Below are 18,218 nucleotides of genomic sequence, written 5' to 3'. Positions count from 1 at the left end.
GGAAGCCGGGGGGCGGGCCGAGGGAGGCGCGGTCTCCTAGGTCCATGGCGGGCGTCTTGCTGTTAGCGCGGTGCGCTGTGCGGCTTCCGGGGAGTCGCCTTTGGCGTCTCCGGCCTCGCGGACTCGGGGTCTGGGCCCCGGCGGAGGGGACCTCCAGAGCCTGGGTGAGGCAGCTCTGCGCGCTGCGAGCGGAGGCACGATGGACCCCGGAGCTCGCTCCCGGCTGCCGGGGAGACCGGCCCCTGTGCACCGCGACGCCTCCTCCGCCAGGGTCGTCGGGCCGCGAGCCGAAGGGCAGCAGAGACCCCACGCGGCCCTCCAAGCCCGGGGTGAGTGCACAGCCGGGGCCCTCCCTCTGCCGGCCGCGTCTCCGCGTCGGCCCGCGACCTCCCCATCCCACTGGGTCGCAACCTTGGAAACCACTTGGCCGGGCCCAGAATGGTCCTCGGCTCAGCCCTACCCGGTCACAGACTCTCATCCCGCGATCCCCTGGGTTTGCGGGAGGTTCCAGCGCGGGAGAGAGAACCGACGCCTTCCCCCGCGGCTGGAATCTAGGGCTTGGAGTGCTGTGCGCTTTTGTGTTCCCTGACCCCAATACAGAGTTCGGGTTTTCTGGAAGGTCTCAACCTTGAATTGACCAGGACCGAGTCATCCAAGCATGTTAATTTCTGTCACTTGAATGCCCCTTTAGATGTTCGGTGTATATGTTGAAATTGAGCAAACTGTGGGTCATAGTTAGGTGCTGGGTGTGGCCTCGTTGGTTTCGCTCAGATTCCAGTTCTGATCCCAGAAAACCTGCGAGCCACTACCCACTAGTGATAGTTAAGAGAAATGGGGTTTTTTTTGAATTTTTTAATGTTTTATTTATTTTTGATACAGAGAGAGACAGAGTATGAGAGGGGGAGGGGCAGAGAGAGAAGGAGACACAGAACCGGAAGCAGGCTCCAGCCTCTGAGCTAGCTGTCAGCACAGAGCCTGATGCGGGGCTCGAACCCACGAACGTGAGATCTGACCTGAGCCGAAGTCAGAGGCTTAACCGACTGGGCCACCCAGGCGCCCGAGAAATGGGTTTTCGGAGCTGAGGGGAGAAAGGTAATGAATTAGGCGGAGGTGCTGAACATCTCACTTACCTTGGGACCTGAAAAAGAGTACAAAGAAGTAACCTGATGCAATTTGCAAAGTAGATCTCTACTACTTTGGCTTTGTTACTTTCGAAGGCAGAGTGGGGTTGACCTCCCGAATTTTCGTATTTTCCATATCAGCATAGTCACATAATTAACTAGTTTTGAAATCTGCCGTTGTGATCAAGGTCACACGTGGTATCAGTTATGGTACTTGAGCTTCAGCTCCTCTTTTATATGAAAGGAAGTGGGCTTAGGGAATTTCCCCTTGGAAAGGAATGCCTCTGTAATCATCTGTGTTGGGAGCCCAGAATTGGATTGGAATTGAATCTACGGACACTGTCACGTATTTTCTTTTTTTAACATTTATTCATTTTTAAGAGACTGAGCATGCATGGGGGAGGAGCAAAGAAAGAGGGAGACACAGAATCGGAAGCAGGCTCCAAGCTGTCAGCACAGAGCTTGACATGGGGCTTGAACTCATGAACCATGAGATTATGACCAGAGCCAGTCAGTCGTTCAACTGATCCACCCAGGCGCCTCAGTGTTTTCTCATCCCAGAGTAACATGAAATGTTCTCCATGTTTAACAAGATCAAGACCTGTGTTTATGTATATTAAAAACTAACCGGGGGCGCCTGGGTGGCTCAGTCGGTTAAGTCTCCGGCTTCGGCTCAGGTCAGATCTCACGTTCGTGGGTTCGAGTCCCGCGTCGGGCTGTGTGCTGGCCGCTAGCTCAGAGCCTGGAGCCGCTTCCCGTTCTGTGTCTCCTTCTCTCCCTGACCCTCCCCCTCTCATGCTCTGTCTCTCCTGTATCAAAAATTAATAAAACATTAAAAAAGTTTTTAAAAATAAATAAATAAAAACTAACCGAGTGATACATGTAGTGCTATTACTAGTTTGCATCTGACTAGTATTTTTGCTTGTGAAATCTCTGCCCCAGTAGCCTGTCTCCTGGAAGTCTTTAGCATTCACATTTGCTATTGGTGGAGCCTTATTGGCTGGAATGAAGTACTTCAAGAAAGAAAAGACAGAGAGTAAGTAGATCTCCTCTGCTCAACTCTGAATAAAACCCTTCTTTTCTTTTAGCATCTTTTCTTTTGTATTTAAACAAAATCTTGCAATAATTTTTTAAAAGTTTTAATGTTTATTTATTTTTGAGAGAGAGAGAGACAGAGTGTGAGCAGGGGAGGGTCAGAGAGAGAAGGAGTCACAGAATCGGAAGCAGGCTCCAGGTTCTGAGCTGTCAGCACACAGCCTGATGCGGGGCTTAAACCCACAGACTTTGAGATCATGACTGAGCCAAAGTCGGACACTTAACCCACTGAGCTACCCAGGCATTCCTATCTTGCAATAATTTTAGATGAACAGAATGATTATAAAGATAGCACAAGACCGTTCCTATGTGCCTTTCACCTAGCTTCCCCTGCCGTTAACACATCATATAACCATGGCCCATTTATCACAATTAAGATTGGTCCAGTATTGTTCACTAAACTACAAACTGGATTTGGAATTCACCTGGTTTTTCAGAATGTTCTTACGTGTTCCAGGACCCAGTCCAAGATACCACTGTCTGACAATATGGGAAGACTTCCTTGTGGACAGACTTGAACGTGGGTCGTACAAGGCCCGGGGGTTCAAGGATGACTTAGATGCGGTCCAGCCACTGCCGAGCTCATTACACGGAAATAGACACAGAAGTGAGGGATTTCACTCGATGAGGTTCTCTCACACCAGGGGGAAGATCAGGGTTCTCGGAGGGGCCAGCCTCTCCTACAGACCACCAAGTCTGGGCCACGGGCTGACCTTGGACGATGGAGAGAAATAGGGAGAGTCAGGTCAAGGAGTGCCAGGAAACCGTTCAAGATTAGCACTTGAGATTCAGAAACTGTTTGCAAGAGCTTGTTATTTTAGTGACTATGCCAGGCTTTTGAGATTTGGTTTAGAAGTTTCTAGCAAGCCTTTAAAATACCACTTAAATCTGTTTTGGTTCTTCAGAGTCTCTTTTGAAGCCAGGATACAAAGGATATGTTTAGATCGGGGAGCATTCATAGGCTTTTAGAATCTTAGCAGCACAAGACCTGTATTGATATAGAGACCTGTGTGTTTTATGTAACTACCAGTATTTTATTGAGGGGATTTTCATAGTCTAGTAAGAAATTAAGTTCCTTTAAGTTTCACAAAGAAACAACATAAGCCAGGAAAAGTAGTGGCAGAGACCATTCTAGAATAAGCAAGCCTTTGACTTTAGTTTAGAATTTAACCTGCAATAATACTTGTTTTATTTTTAAAAAACCTATTATGAAACAGTATTTAAAGTATTTCTAGAGGCACCTGGGTGGCTCAGTCGGTTAAGTGTCTGTCCGTTGGTTTCAGCTTAGGTCGTGATCTCACACTTCGTGAGTTCAAGCCCCACGTCAGGCTCTGTGCTGACAGTGTGGAGCCTGTTTGAGATTCTCGCTCTCCCTCTCTCTCTCTGCCCCTCCCCTGCTGGCAGCCTCTCACTCTTTCAAAATACATAAGTAAATAAACTTTAAAAAATTAATGCATTTCTGAATGATTTGAGAGTGTTTGCTGACATGATGCCTCATCATCTCCAGATACTCCATTGTGTACTTTTTATAGATGGGTACATTCGCCAACATAATCAATACAGCCACCAAAATCAGAAAATTAATATCAACATGTGAACTCACTTGAATTCAGACCTCATTCAAGTTTTGCAACCTGGTGGTGTTTACAGCGGAAGGTTCCGGTTCAGAACCTACCTTATACCTACTGGTCTCTATAGGCTCCTTCAGTCTCTAGCAGTTTCTCCGCCTTTATGGGACTTTGATGGCCTTGAAAACTTTGGAGATGACAGGCCAGTCATGTCCCTTAGTTTGGGTTTGTGGTTAGATTTGGGTCCTGTTCCTCAGCAGGAATAGGACAGAACTGACTCTGTTCTTGCGGCGCCTCGCCTGGGAGCACGGATTTCCTTTGGTCCCATTACTGATGCTGTTCAGGTTGATCGAGTGTCTGCCAGGCTTCTCTCCTGAAAACGTAACTGACCTGTATTTCGTGGGGTGTATTTATACATAAAGGCTCACCCCGGTCCGCATCAAACTCTCCGTTTACTTATGCTGTATGGACTCGTGCTCTCCTCCGTATTCAACGAGCTGTACCCCATGCTCTCCGTATTTCGATGCTCTGATGTCCTGGGTCGGTCACTGGCCGTCTGAGCAAGCTCTGGCGCCTTTGCATGCGTCTCCAGTGTTCCTTGGGTTCTGCCTTCAGCCTAGGACAGGATGTTCTAGGCTCATCATGTACTTCCTCTGCCGCGGCCCTGACACCTGCCATTGCTCCAAAAAGTTCTGTTTGCTTAGTGGAGGATGATATTTAGAAGTCAGACTAGAAGCTCATTGCTGCTGGGTTGTGTCTGCTCCAGGGCCCCCTCCATGGGCAGAGCAAGAAAACAGACAGATGCAGTTAAGTCTCCATTTACTTCTGTGTGTGCATCTTGCAGCCACAAGTCCACCCTGGCATATCTCCGTTTCTGCACAGTATTACACACTGCATTCTGATTTTTTCTTCCGTCTTTCTACCTCTGGCCGGGTATAACTCTTAGCTTTAATATACTTATTATTAATCCCTTGTATAGAACTGAAGTCCCACCCCGGCTGTCCCCACCTTGTTCAGATACCCTCGGGACACTCAGGCTAACACTCCTGGTGCCAGGCCTCCCACCCTGCCCCACGTCGGCACAGACAGCCTGCTCTGGGCCCCTGCGGCGCCTCCCAACCCCATCATGGCCATGCCTGATGACGAGACTGAACTATTCCAGAGGAGGAAGAAAGGTCTTTACCACTGTCTTAGAGTCCTCTCTCCATACCATTCCATCCAATTTGATTTTGTTGCATTGTCATAGGATTGTTTCTTTTAGAAGATTTTTTAAGCTTATTGAAAACAGATAAGCGCCTTTTGTGCCCCCACAGCCGTTAGCACAGTACTGACCGCCCTCCGAGCGTTTCAGTACCTTGGTGAGGTTGACTTTCCTAACGTGAGTGCTTGGATCTCTTTAAGAGCTCGAGAAGGAACGGCAGCGAAGCTTGGGAAAGCCTCTCCTCGGGGGCCCGTTTTCCCTCACGACTCACACCGGGGAGCCCGTGACTGACCAAGACTACCTGGGCCAGTGGGTATTGATTTACTTTGGCTTCACTCATTGCCCCGATATCTGCCCAGAAGAACTGGAAAAAATGATTGAAGTTGTGGATGAGATAGGTAAGCCACTGCTGACTGTAAAAGCTTCTTGTCCGTAACGCCCTTCACATCACACGCTTTTCACATCCTCTTGACTGCTTGTAGGCAGGGTGTTGTCATTATTTGTCTTGTGAGAACATAAAGTTTCAGCATCAGGCTCCTTTGCTGCTTTGATTCCTGCAACCTTTTTCTCTACCAGAGGGAGCTTGTTCTGATGCTCAGTGTTAAACTGCTTAAAAAAGTGGATGAGGTCTGGTTTCCCTTAGCGCTGCTTTGGGTCCCTTCCTTGATCGTGGGCATCTGTCACTGACGCTGCCCTTGATGGACTAGAAGGTTGGTGGTCTGGCCTGTGACGTGCCGTCAGCAGAACGGATTCGTCCCAGAGAGGAGGCAGGGTCCCGTCCCTAAACTGGGTTGTTTGCAGGGATCCCTTCCTCACTGATACTTCACCTTGCCCTTGAGATATGGTGGGGGAAACCCACAAACACCACGTCGGATCAGGACACGAGATGCCCACGGGACGTGACCCCGGGAACGCTCACGCCGTGGCGCAGGTACTCGGTAGGACAGTCACCTGATCCCACCACTGATACTCTGGACCGGCCCCCGCAGCCGGCCCGCCCCTCCGTCCCTTCCCCGTCCTGTCCCCTCCACGGTTGGGTGTCCCTGTGTTCTCTACGCCATGCTGTAGCACTCTCCACTCTGCTCTGACTGCCGGGGATCTTCGTCTCCCCGGAGCGTGAGTGCTGACCGGTGGATCTTTCTTGCAGACGGCATTCCAACTCTGCCAAATTTAACTCCGCTTTTCATCACTATCGACCCAGAGAGGGACACCAAAGAAGCCATCGCCAAGTATGTCAAAGGTAGGTCCTGTTCATAGTGCTTTCCATCTGGGTAGCTCTTAGCGTTTGTGGAAAATGGACCTACTTGACCCTGCGTGCCTTGTGGAATCGGGGGGACAGATGGTATGATCATCAGGGTCACAGGCGGATGAAGAAGGCGAGGCTCAGTCGTGACTGCGAATAAGCAAAGAAGACACAGTTTCTCGATTCCTGCTGCACAGCTCTGTGTATTTTGTCACAGGAAGGACTGGACTTGGCCTCAGATAGCAACTAAGTTGACAGAAGTCGGGTTGAGAAGGAGGACACAGGGCCTCTGCCTCCAGCTCTGTACTTCATTCTCCCTGGAGTAGGGCAGGTGTCTGTCCTGGGAGTATGAACACTGGGAGGTTAGCAACGTTATTTTTTGAGAGTGAGCCAGCGGGGGAGGGACAGAAGGAGACACAGAATCGGAAGCAGCTCCAGGCTCTGAGCTGTCAGCACAGTGCAGGGCTTGAACTCACGAACCATGAGATCATGACCTGAGTTGAAGTTGGGACGCTTAACTGACTGAGCCCCCCAGGCGCCCCAGGATTAGCGGCATTATGAGATGTGAGCTCAGTGTGACTCCTACCAAATATTTTATAAATCCAGAACATTTATTATTACAAATCCATTTATAACTTTTCATAGAAAAATCTCAGTTGATTGTCCTACTGAAACGGCACATGCAGGTTAAAACCTAGGAGAAGGCCGTTCTGAAGACCGAGTTCCAGTCGAATTAAGGATGGATGCTTTCATTCTTAGGAGCTTGGGCAAGTTGCTTAATTTCTCTGGATTCAAGTTTCTTCAGCTGAAAAAGTGATGGGGATAAGAGTCTGTATTGTCATTATAGGAGTGACAGGATGCGGGCACTCAAAATCAGGATTGGGATTTTAATTCTCATTACAGTGAAATTGATTTGGGCTACTGGCCGAAGGGACAAATGAATACTTTTACATCTGATTTTCTTATATGACACGTTGCAATGCATACCATCGAAAGCTTTGAGGGTTTTTGCAAGTGTGTTTCGTGCAGGACCTGCTGCGCCTTCTGTCATGTCACGTGTTCACGGAGACACAATTGACACATCGTCATGTCTGCTCTTGTGACATCGTCACCACAATCAAAAACTGACCATGGCTGTCACCGCCTTGTGCCCTTGCCCACCTCCCATCCCCAGGCAGGCATGCTCTGCTTCCTGTCAACATCGATTAGTTTGCATTTCCTAGAAGTTTACGTCCATGGAGTTTTACACTGTGTCCTGTTTTGTTTTTAGTGGCTTCTTCCCGCATAGTTACTCTGAGACCCATCCATGATTTAGCATTGGTTCACCCTCTCTGTCTCTGAGTGATATTCCAGTGACGGACCTTGGGGTCTCTTCCTCTTACAGAGGCAGCTGGCGAGAGCATCCGTGAGCAAGCCTCTGTACGAACCCACACCTTTCATTTCCCCAGTAAACGCCTGACTGCTGGATCATGCAGTGGGTGCCTGTTCATCTTTTAAAGAAGCTGACAGGTTTCCAAAACGTATGTGTTTACATTCCCACCAGCTGTGTACAAGAGCTCCGGCTCCTGCCCGTGCTCCCCACACTTGGTGTGGTTTGAAGAACACTTTATTGATTTAGAGACCATTAGAGACAGTTCTTTTGGTTTCATGTGTAAGAAATCTTTGCCCAGCCCAAGGTCACAAAGGCTTAGGTTTTCTTAAAGCTTTAGAGCTTTTACTAGATATTCAAGGTGAATTTATGTTCATGGTTTACGGGTTTAGCAGAAATTTGAACAATGACATAGTTTATTCCTAAAGCAGTAAAAAGCAGGTATAACTCGTGGGGTGATAAAGGATCTCCAGTGGAAGTGTGTGTTATGTTGGCAGCTACCGTAAATTAACCAAATCCTGAATGTCCCCAGATAAGTAGGCATCTGACCTCCTGTAACTGAGATGCAAATCCCTTGTGATAAAATCCTTCACTGGCACATACATGCAGTGAGTGGTGGTATCATCTTTACTTGTTGCGTTGGACGTGGGGCAATTTAAAAATATTTAAGTCCAGGAGGAGCTGGGTGGTGCAGCCGGCTAAGCGTCTGTTGATCTGGGCTCAGGTCATGATCCCACCGTACCTGAGCTCTAGCCCCGCGTCAGCTCTGCTGATGCTGCGGAGCCTGCTTGGGCTTCTGTCTCCTTCTCTCTGCCCCTGCCCTGCTTGCATGCTCACTCATTCCCTCTCTTGCTCGCAAAATTAATAAACTTAATGAAAAAACAATTTTACATATTTAAGTTATATTTAGAAAATTCTTGGCAATTTCAGTAGTTTTTTTTTTTTTAAAGATTTGGATATGCAACTAATTCAGACTCCATTTACCTTTCTGTTTATTCCGTGGAAAAGAAAAACAAGCAATCATGCTTTTTCGGTAGCTGAACAGTTTTTCAATTTAGGATGAACTAGTCCAAAAAATGAAAATAGGCTATTTTCCTCTGCCTTTGGCAGAAGGCAGTGCTGACACACGTTGTGCTTGCGTCTCCATGGTCTGATGAATCTGGGTGGTGTAAGCACCTTCTGCCCGCTCACTTCCATAAATCCCAAAAACCAAACAGCAAATGCCTGCTGTGAGATTGTCTGCTGGAAAATGACACCTCGCCCCCGACCGGAGACTGGTGACTTGTGAAGCAAAAAGCAGACCTCTTTTTCAGGATACCAGGGAACTCTGTAATGCTTAATATGGCAAAATCTTTAAACTTAGCATGTCTCAGAACGATATCTAAGTATTTTAAAACAACTACATTAATAAGAAATGTGACTTAAATAATAGAATATGTTCCCCCCAGATCATTACAAGAGGACTTTGAAAGACTTAGATTTACGTATTACACAGAGATTTCCTACTTGCGGTTTCATTGATGCCTGCTCCATTTCTTTTCTTCTGCTCACTTTGGATTTAACCTGCTCTTCTTTTCGTAGCTTCCTAAGGCGGCTAGGAGAGTCCTGATTTTAGGTCTGCCTTCTCCAGCATGCAGACTCGGTGCCACCAGTGCCCCTCAAGGCCCTGCCCGGGCTGCGTCCCACACATTTTGATAAGTTGTGTCTTCATTTTCACTTGGTTCAAAATACTTTTCAGTATCTCTTGAGTCTTTGACCCGTGTGTTGTTTACAAGTGTTTTGTCTCCATGTGTCCTGGGATTTTCCAGCGATCTTTCTGTTTCAACTCCACTGCGATCTGAGAGCACACGTATGGTCTCTGTCCTTTCAAATCTGTCCGGGTGTGTTTGTTTGATGGCCCGGAACATGGCCTGTCTTGGGTAGCATGACTTCTTCATGACGAAGGAGAGTTTGCGTTTGTTCTGCGTGTGTTTCTGTGAGTCACAAGGGAGGTCCCAGGGGCAGCGGAGGCTCTTTATAACGGAGACCAGTGACAGGGCGTGGTTTCGCTCGCTTCTCATTTTTCACTGTGTTTCTCATTTTTTTATTACAGAATTTTCTCCCAAGCTGGTTGGCCTGACTGGCACCAAAGAAGAGATCGACCAGGTGGCCAGAGCGTACAGGGTGTATTACAGCCCCGGCCCCAGGGATGAGGACCAGGACTACATCGTGAGTAGACGCTCAGGGGTCACCCCCAGGCCGGCACACGGGCCCCTCTCACTGTGCTGTCTGGACGGCAGGCTACAGAAAGGAGGGAAAAGCTGACATTGTCACAGATTCCTCAGGAATTAGGGATATCTGAAAGGATGATAGATGTATAATTTTTTTAAGGATGTTGAATGTGTAGTCACTGTCCTCATAGTTGAACTGCCCGTTTTCCTTTTGAGTAGCCCAGAAAATTACAGGAAAATATACAATGAGCAATATTTTAGGTTCAGTAGAACATGGTACTTGGATACCATGTTGGAAATAAAAATTAAGCCATTGTTTGGGGACAAATCTTTATTTAAATTTGAAAATATAGGAGCCCTGGGTGGCTTATTCGGTTGAATATCTGACTCTTGATTTTGGCTCAGGTCATGAATTCAGGGTTATGGGATCGAGCCCCATGTCAGGCTCCGTGCTGAGCATAGAGCCTGCTTAAGACTCTCTCCCTACCCCTCTCCCCAACTCGTACTCTCTCCCCCTCCAAAACAAAAATAATAATAATAAAGTAAACAAACCAAAAAAAACCACATTGTCCAGGTTCTCTGTGTCCCTAGTGAAAAGGCACAAGGAACAGTGTAAGGCCCTGGGGAACTGCATTTTCAGAATCAGCAAGAGTTCTGAAAAGCAAAAGAAAAGATTGAAAGTTATAGGAAGGTGGACTTTCCATCAGTTTGTTTTCATATGAACTGCTTGCTTTGCACAATTACATGTTTACTACCTGCTTGCTAATGATGAAGACCAGAAACGCGGTCATTCCTGTGCGCTGCGCACTCACCGGCACTGCCCGAGGAGCCCAGGAGAGTGTCCACGTCACTGTCCCTCCTCTTATGTGGCCTTCACGGCAAAGCACCGACAGAGGGCATGGGCACTGCCCCGCACACCTGGTCTCTTCCCACACCAGACACCTCTTCCTGTCCGTCACCAGTCGGCCTTGCTGCGTGGTGTTAGTTCCGTTCTCCCCTCAGCTGTCCTGCTCTGGCTTTTCTAGAACATGGGTCAGGCAGAGTGATTGATTAAAGGAGCCTGTCGCCAGAACAGGGTTTGGGTCGGGGGCCCAACTGTGCCGTCCCCTGCCCTGCGTGTGGTCGTCAGTCACTCTGAGACGCTGGCGTAGTCTGCCTTGACCGTTTGCTCTGGGACTCAGCAAGAACCCGTCATTTTCGTGCTGCCTGTAACCAGCAGTGACCACCAGGCACCTGCGACGTCACAGACACACGCATTTGGCCTTAGAGGGTTTTATTTGGTCGTAAGACAGAAGTGCAGATAATCCAGAATGAGAGTAGTAACTTTTTAATCTTAAAAGTTAAAATGCAGATATTTAAGTCTTCTGGAGAACTTCTTGGACCCTCGGGAACACATCCCAGACCCGATTTGGAGAATTATTGGTCTACTGCCATGAGAATTTGATGTCTTGATAAGAACCAGTGAATCGTACTCCTGAAGCTAATGGAAGGCTGTATGTTCACTCCACTGGAATTAGTCATCATCATCATCATCATGAGAAAGAACCAGTTCTTTCTTTACGAAGTCAGCCAGTAGGGGGAGGCGCTCTCCGGCTTGTAGGCTTCTCATTGGGATGCTTCTGCCCCTGGAGGTCACAGATGTTCATCCACAGAATGGTACAGGGAACTTTGGTCAAGATTGAAGGGCCCGCGCGAGTGAGGGAATGCTTTCAGGGTCCAGATGCGACAGAGTCAAATCTTCCTGATCTCAGGCAGCGGCGGCCAAGGGGCGGCTCTGGCATCTGCGTGCCCCCAGCCTCTCCAGACTGATAGTACTTGTGAAATGGGGGTGACGGGCGCCTGGGGGGCTCAGTCGGTTGAGTGCCCGACTTTGGCTCAGATCATGATCTTGCGGTTCGTGGGTTTGAGCCCCACATTGGGCTCTGTGCTGACAGCTCAGAGCCTGGAGCTGCTTCGGATTCTGTGTCTCCCTCTCTCTCTGCCCCTCCCCTGCTCATGCTCTGTCTCTGTCTCTCAAAAATAAATAAATGTTAAAAAACTTAAAAAAGAAATGGATATGCCAAACATTTAGGGTCCGCTGGAAGCTAGATGCATATGTCATCACATTGTATATATAATGTTATAGTCAAATGTTAAGTATGAAGTAAGAAGTATTTTTGAAAAACAACATAACTGGCTTTCAAACCCAAGAAAAGATGTGCGGCCCACGCCTGATGAAAGAAGGTGCATTGTGTAACGTGATGTCCATTTGTACCTGCTGATCAGAAAAGGCCAAACGTTGAAATGTATTGTCGAAATCGAATTTGGGAAAAAAGGGATACGCCATTGGGAGAAAATTTGGAAGCTCGACTCTTCAGTGCATAGATGATATGATTTAACTGATAGACCCTCTTTGGAGGCCCAAACTGTCAGTGTCTGTCAGCGTTTCAAGTGGATACTGTTTACTTCAGAGACTCTACCTTGGGGGGTTTTCCGCACCTGTGCCCTCCAGTTTCGTTTGTAGAGAAGAGCCAGGCGGCTGCTTTGTAAAGGCTCCTCTGTGCGCACCGATGGGGAACGGTGTCCGGCACCGCGTTAAATGACAAAGTGCCTACAGGACGATGTTGCTTCTCTATAGGAAAAGTAGGCAGGTACGCACACACGCTAACAAATGCGGACAGTTTTCCGGGGAAGAATCCAGAAGGAACTGGTGGCAGTGTTCCCCTCAAGGAGACCCGTGAGGACTCCTGCGAATCTGGAAGGAGTGACAGGCTTCCCCTGTAGACGGTTACCCTATGTCCTTTTGCGAGTTTTTCTGCGCATCTCCTTACCGTTGCAGAACCTGAGAAACGTTTACATGTGTAAGGCGCAGGTGCTGCCCCCCTACCCCCCCCCCCACACCCGCTGGGATCCTGCCACCAGGTGGCAGCAGCGGGCTGTGAGGCGGGGTGGCCTGTGGTCTAAGCTGGCCTGGCACTCACTGTGCTGTGCCTGCCTCTCCAGCCTGTTTGATTGCTTCTAGAGGAGTGGGCGGAAGTGGCACGTGACGGAGCTTGTCCCGAACGCTGGATTCCTGGGTCTGTCCCAGGACCTGCCAGACTCTAAACTTGTGGGTCAGAAACACGACAGCTCGCTCTGCCCACGAGCCAGCCAGATGTTGAGATGTGCCCACTGACAAGTTTGATGTGTACGGAGAGAGCAGTATTTTCGTTCTGTACCAGAAGGGAATTCCCAGCATAAGAACGCTTGTAAAATAAGTCCCCTGCAATTCTGGTTTTTTAAGGGAGTGAGAGAATCAAGTACAAAAAAGAAATAGAAAAATGGAAGCTATAGGTTCGGAGTAAGGCGTGAAGCGCGAGCTGGAGACCCAGTTCTGACTCCACATCAGATGTGCGGAGAAACGCTGATCCTGGGCCTCCTGCAGTGAATTATCCCAGGACCCGTGAGTTCACCAGCTGTTTGAGCTCTTGGAGCACATTCTTTCCTTCTGTGCACAGGCAGGTGGCCGTCTCCATTTGCTCATGTGTACGAACATGTGATTATAAAAAAGCAATAACCTCACAGACCTATAATGTGCGGCTGGTGTATTTGGGGGTGTCTCCGGTTCGGTATGTGTGATCACATTTCGGTCTTTCTTTTTGTCTTGCCAAATAGCAATCAGGCCTGCAGTAAATTCCAAGGGCTCCTTAAGCGCCAAGGCTTCTGCCCATTTAAAGTTGGATTAAGTGGAGGCATATAAATAAGAACTGCATGACTAATCCAAGCTTAGGTTAGAGCTAGGAATGTTTCCAGAACTTTGCCTGGAAAATAGGTAATGCCTGGCTCCGGGGAGGGGCAGCGTTTATGGTTCCCGAGGGCTCCCGGGTGATCTGCCTCCGGTTGGGTCTCTTGGTGGAGTTTACGCCACCTCGTTTCTATGTTGCCATTTGAATCACTAATATCGGGACTAAGTATTGCGCCAGAACATATGAATCATACGCTTACAGTAGCGGTGACTTTTCAGGATTCTTCTCGTACGATGTGGTAGGCAGTATCTGGGAATAATGAGGGACCCGGTTCTTCTGAGAGCAACAGCCGTTTCTTGGAAGTCGAGTCTCAGAGACTGTGTGGATACAAGGTTGCGGACGGAGCCAGAAGAAACCCAGTTTCTAGCTGATGCCTAAAGCAGTAGCACAGAGTGCTGGAACACTAAAGATTTTAGGCATCTGTCCCCGTGAATCTATTAAATAGGCTTAGACCCATTCTGTAAGCGATACTTGTTACAGAGGTTATTAAGCGTGATGTGAAGTTCTCTTCTGCAGCATTTAATCAGAAAAATAAGCGGCTTCCTTCGGTAATCTTTTTGTTCTTTCTCTCCCTCCCCCAACTTTTTCCCTGCAGGTGGATCATACAATAATAATGTACTTGATTGGACCAGATGGCCAGTTTCTGGATTATTTTGGCCAGAACAAGAAGAATGCAGAAATCGCAGGTTCCATTGCTGCGCACATGAGGGAACACAGGAAGAGGAGCTAGCCCGAGCAGCGGGCCCGGCAGAAGGTTCTCTTGCCAAAGAGGAAAACAGCTTTGTCTCCCATCGGAGCCAACATCTGCCTTTGTACATATTTGTAACCAACTGACGGCCTCCATGCCGTAAGAAAACATCTGTATTTTGGGCATTATGGGTCCAATACAAATGGGTATGTTGTTACCCAAGGGTTCAGCCAAGACCGATACGTAGAACCGTAAAGATTACAACCCAGTAGTCGCTTGAGACCAGAGGACCACGTTACCGTGAAGCCAGGGCTGCACTGCCCCATGTCAGCGGGTCAGCCCTGCTGCCTCTCCGGTGCCCTGGACCCTCGTCACCCGGGCTATGGGGCTGAATTTCCAGAAAGAGTGTCAACCCCACAGTGCCCTTGCTTTCTTCTTTGAGTTCTTGGTGGCTGAAAACACCAAAATTAAAATCAGGCTCTTGGACATTCATAGTTGGGATTTTACACTTGCAAGCATTTAGGTCCAGTCTTCCATGCAAGCAGCTTCCACGGTCGGGTTTGTGTTGTGCTCCTGCCGGCACCTGCTGATTTTACTAACGAGGAGGAAATCTGCGGCTTGGAGAAGACAGATCAGTCTTTAACGGGATTTTCATTGAATTCTGCTGGGTTTTCAGTGCCCTACCAAAGGGATAGACGAAGAACTTGAAGGTGACAGGGACACAGGGCCCTCTGCCTCCTGGGTTGCCGTGGGCGTGAGATAAAGTGTAGTCCTTTTGCAGCTTGGACACCGTGACCTTGTTTGTGGGTGAAGGGCGGGTGCTTCCGTGGCCGGGCACAGAGACCGCGGCCTCGGGCGGGCCCCTCGGGTGCTCGGCGGGGCTCAGGCTCTGGTGCTGGTAGGATTGGATTCACGGGGTCCGGGTGGGATGCAGACCCCTATGCTCTCATTTGTTTGTTTTCTTGGTTTTTAATGTTTATTTTATTTTAGAGAGTGCAGGTGGAGAGGGGCAGAGAGAGAGGGAGACACAACCCCAAAGAGGCTCCACACCGTTGGCATAGAGCTCGATGTGGGGCTCGAACCCATGAGCCACGAGATCATGACCTGAGCTGAAATCAGTCGTTCAACTGACCGAGCCGCCCAGGCGCCCCTGGACCCCGGTGTTCATGAACCACATGTTGGGCCTCAGATGCCGGTGGCCTGGATACCAGGCCTGGAGGAACGGCGTTGTGGGGAAGCAGGGTTTTGATGGGCACAAGTGGAAATGTAACCTGTCCTCTGATGTGTCCGTTAACAGCACGCTGTGCACACAGCCGTTGACAATGAGCGGTGGTGTGAAATCTTTGTGAATTCCACCTCCGTGCGGTCTGGGCTTGACTGTCCCCTGGGAGCTGCTTCCCGGGGCCAAGTTCTCCCAGAGTTTTTCAGGAAGTCCTCGTACGACAGGTGCGGTTTACAGTCGGGCCACACACTCTTGCACATCACTTAGGTTTTACAGCACGTGATCCAGGCCTGTTGTGGCTTTTCAATTCGCAGTACTTTTGTTAAACCTACAAGAAATAGGTCCAAGTACATGGGAAAGGAAAACCTTAAATTCCATAGCAGCTGTGGCCCCTGGCCACCCCCCAGGGTTCATATGGTGATGTGGTGACCCCCCCAGGGCCTCCGAATGGGACTATATTGGCAGAATTGGCACAGGTGACTCTGTTAAAACGAGGCTGTTAGGGCAGGCCCTCGCCCAGTGTGACTGGTGTCCTTAAAGAAGCGGTGGGCACAGGAGACCGGCTCCTCGAGGATTGTCCCTCTGCTGCACTTTGATCTCTGGCCCGGGGAGCAAATGAGTTGCTCTGAGGCCCCTCCCCCCCGTCCCCCAGTCTGCGTGGCTTTGTGCCAGCAGCCCCCGCAAGCTGAGCCCTGGCCGCTCTCCCTTCTCACAAGACTGAGGTCCTGTGAACGCCAAGGTGGAATGACTCTCCTGGTCAAGGAGGCGAGGGGCTTCCTGGAGGACTGGCCTCGTGTGACGGAAGAGACACCAGATTTCTAACAAGCCAGACGTGAGAGGAGCCGCTCTGCTCTAAGCCGCAGGACGTTTGCGTGGGTCACTTTGCAGCAGGCTGGCCCCGGACGCGATGGAGTCCTCCTCCTCAGCTGTTGCGGGTCAGCCGGTCCAAGGACCCGGAGAGCGGACGGCGGCTTTGAAGAGCCGTTATGTGCTGTTCACTCCAGTGTCAAGTTCAACGGCTTTGAATCCCGATGTTAGAAGCAGGGAGGACGTCCAGATCTGTTTTTAAGCGTGAGGGGCCAGTCCCCAAGATGAAGCTGCTGCCCTTCCCTGTGAACCTCGATTAGAACCTGTGTCCAGCCAAGCCCCTGCATGACGCACGGCCGTGGGGTGCTGACCGTGACCGTGTGAATGCAGCCAAGCCTGGGGGTGCAGCATGCTAGGCGGGCAGCCTTTCACTTGTGAGTTTGGGGAAACCAATGGAGGCTGCCTTTCAACAAAGTATCCCTTGCAGGCCTTTAAGTGCTCACACTGGACTCCAAGGGAAATTGTATTTTTAGAAAAGCTGTTGCTTATTTGAAGAACCCTGTCGGTGCGGGAGGCACAGAAGTCCTTCCTGCTCCTGGCTGGCCGCGAGGCAGCGGGTCATCTGAGGTCCAGGGGGCCAGATTCACAGAACACGCACCGTTTGGTCAGTCCACAGAAAAGCGGCCGTGGCCTGGGAGGCTAATGGGAGCCCACTAGAGTGATTGGATATTGTTCATGTAAGCTCCATGTCCAACGCGGGGCTTGAACCCATGACCCTGAGATTAAGAGTGGCATGCTCTACCCACTGGGCCAGCCAGGTATCCCATGCCCCACCCCCACCAGTAGAGTGATTTGAAATTGCAGGTGCATCTGCAGTGAGTAATTTCAGAATATCTTTTGGGGCACCTGGGTGGCTCAGTCAGTTAAGCATCCAACTCTTGAGTTCAGCTAAGGTCATGATCTCACAGTTCGAGCCCCACATCAGGCTCTGTGCTGACAGCGTGGAGCCTGCCTAGGAGTCTGTCTCCCTCTCCCCCATCACCATCCCTCCCCCACTTGCTGTCTCTCAGAAAGTAAACCATAAAAAATAAAAAATAAAAATCTTTCATTGCTTCAAATCCATAAAAAATCTTCCATGTTTCAAATCCCCCGTGATCACACATGCATTTCTCCTCCACCGAGCGCCCGCTTTCCCCTCGCAGTCCTGAGTCCGTTACTCGAAGGACACGGGCGCTCCCTCCTCCTCAAACAAGAAGCGGGGATCCCCTCTCTCCAAGCATTCCTGACCACCTCTGGAACCCCACTCAGGTGGTCAGTTGTTACTCCTTTGTAAAGTGTATTTTAAAGTTTACCTGTTCTCCCACAATTTTACTGTATTCTCAGTAAAGGAAATTTGGAACATACACAAAAACTGAAGGGACTAATTTAAAAATCACCATTATTCCAAAACCAGGAAACAGCATTGGGATGTATTTACCTTGAATCATCAATATTTAAAGTGTCTTAGGGGTGCCTGGGTGGCTCAGTCGGTTGGGCCTCCAACTTCACTCAGGTCATGATCTCACGGTTTGTGAGTTTGAGTCCCATGTTAGGCTCTGAGCCTGGAACCTGCTTCAGATTCTGTGTCTCCCTCTCTCTCAAAAGTAAAACATTAAAAAAAAATTTTAATAAGTAAAATCTCTTAATATACCGGAAATTCACAAGTGTATTCCTTTTTAAAAGTGAGGCACAACCCGTTGAGCAAAAGCCTCTCTTGCCCACGGTCCCCCAGCCCCCGTCACTGGCAACTGCTATTTAGTGTTGGGGAGGGACGTTGGGCTCAAGTTACAAGTTCAAAGTTAACTGTGTTGCTACGGTGACTAGCACAGGTGACACCCGGCTGTTATGTGACTATAAATTGTTATAGTTTTGTTATATGTACAGTATGTTA

At 49.2% G+C, this 18,218-nt stretch overlaps 1 protein-coding gene across 1 annotated transcript; it reads left to right on the top strand.

Moving 5' to 3' along the window:
- The first annotated feature begins 5 nt into the window (after positions 1-5).
- Positions 6-15,046, top strand: LOC115282098 (protein SCO1 homolog, mitochondrial). The gene is made up of 6 exons (XM_029927931.1): positions 6-329; positions 2,067-2,157; positions 5,186-5,383; positions 6,133-6,225; positions 9,690-9,805; positions 14,167-15,046. The coding sequence occupies exons 1-6, from the start codon at positions 45-47 to the stop codon at positions 14,299-14,301; spliced, it is 918 nt and encodes a 305-aa protein (XP_029783791.1). The 5' UTR covers positions 6-44; the 3' UTR covers positions 14,302-15,046.
- The last annotated feature ends 3,172 nt before the right edge of the window (positions 15,047-18,218 follow it).

Source organism: Suricata suricatta, chromosome 17 (assembly GCF_006229205.1).
Source record: "Suricata suricatta isolate VVHF042 chromosome 17, meerkat_22Aug2017_6uvM2_HiC, whole genome shotgun sequence".
Classification (NCBI taxonomy): domain Eukaryota; kingdom Metazoa; phylum Chordata; class Mammalia; order Carnivora; family Herpestidae; genus Suricata; species Suricata suricatta.
Note: the sequence above shows the minus strand (reverse complement) of the source record. Positions and strands in the feature narration are given on the sequence as shown.

Coding starts and splice junctions, on each gene's coding strand:
- LOC115282098 (XM_029927931.1), top strand. CDS start 45: ATGGCGGGCGTCTTGCTGTTAGCGCGGTGCGCTGTGCGGCTTCCGGGG. Junction 2,158..5,185: donor CAAGAAAGAAAAGACAGAGA/GTAAGTAGATCT, acceptor GATCTCTTTAAG/AGCTCGAGAAGGAACGGCAG. Junction 9,806..14,166: donor ATGAGGACCAGGACTACATC/GTGAGTAGACGC, acceptor TTTTCCCTGCAG/GTGGATCATACAATAATAAT.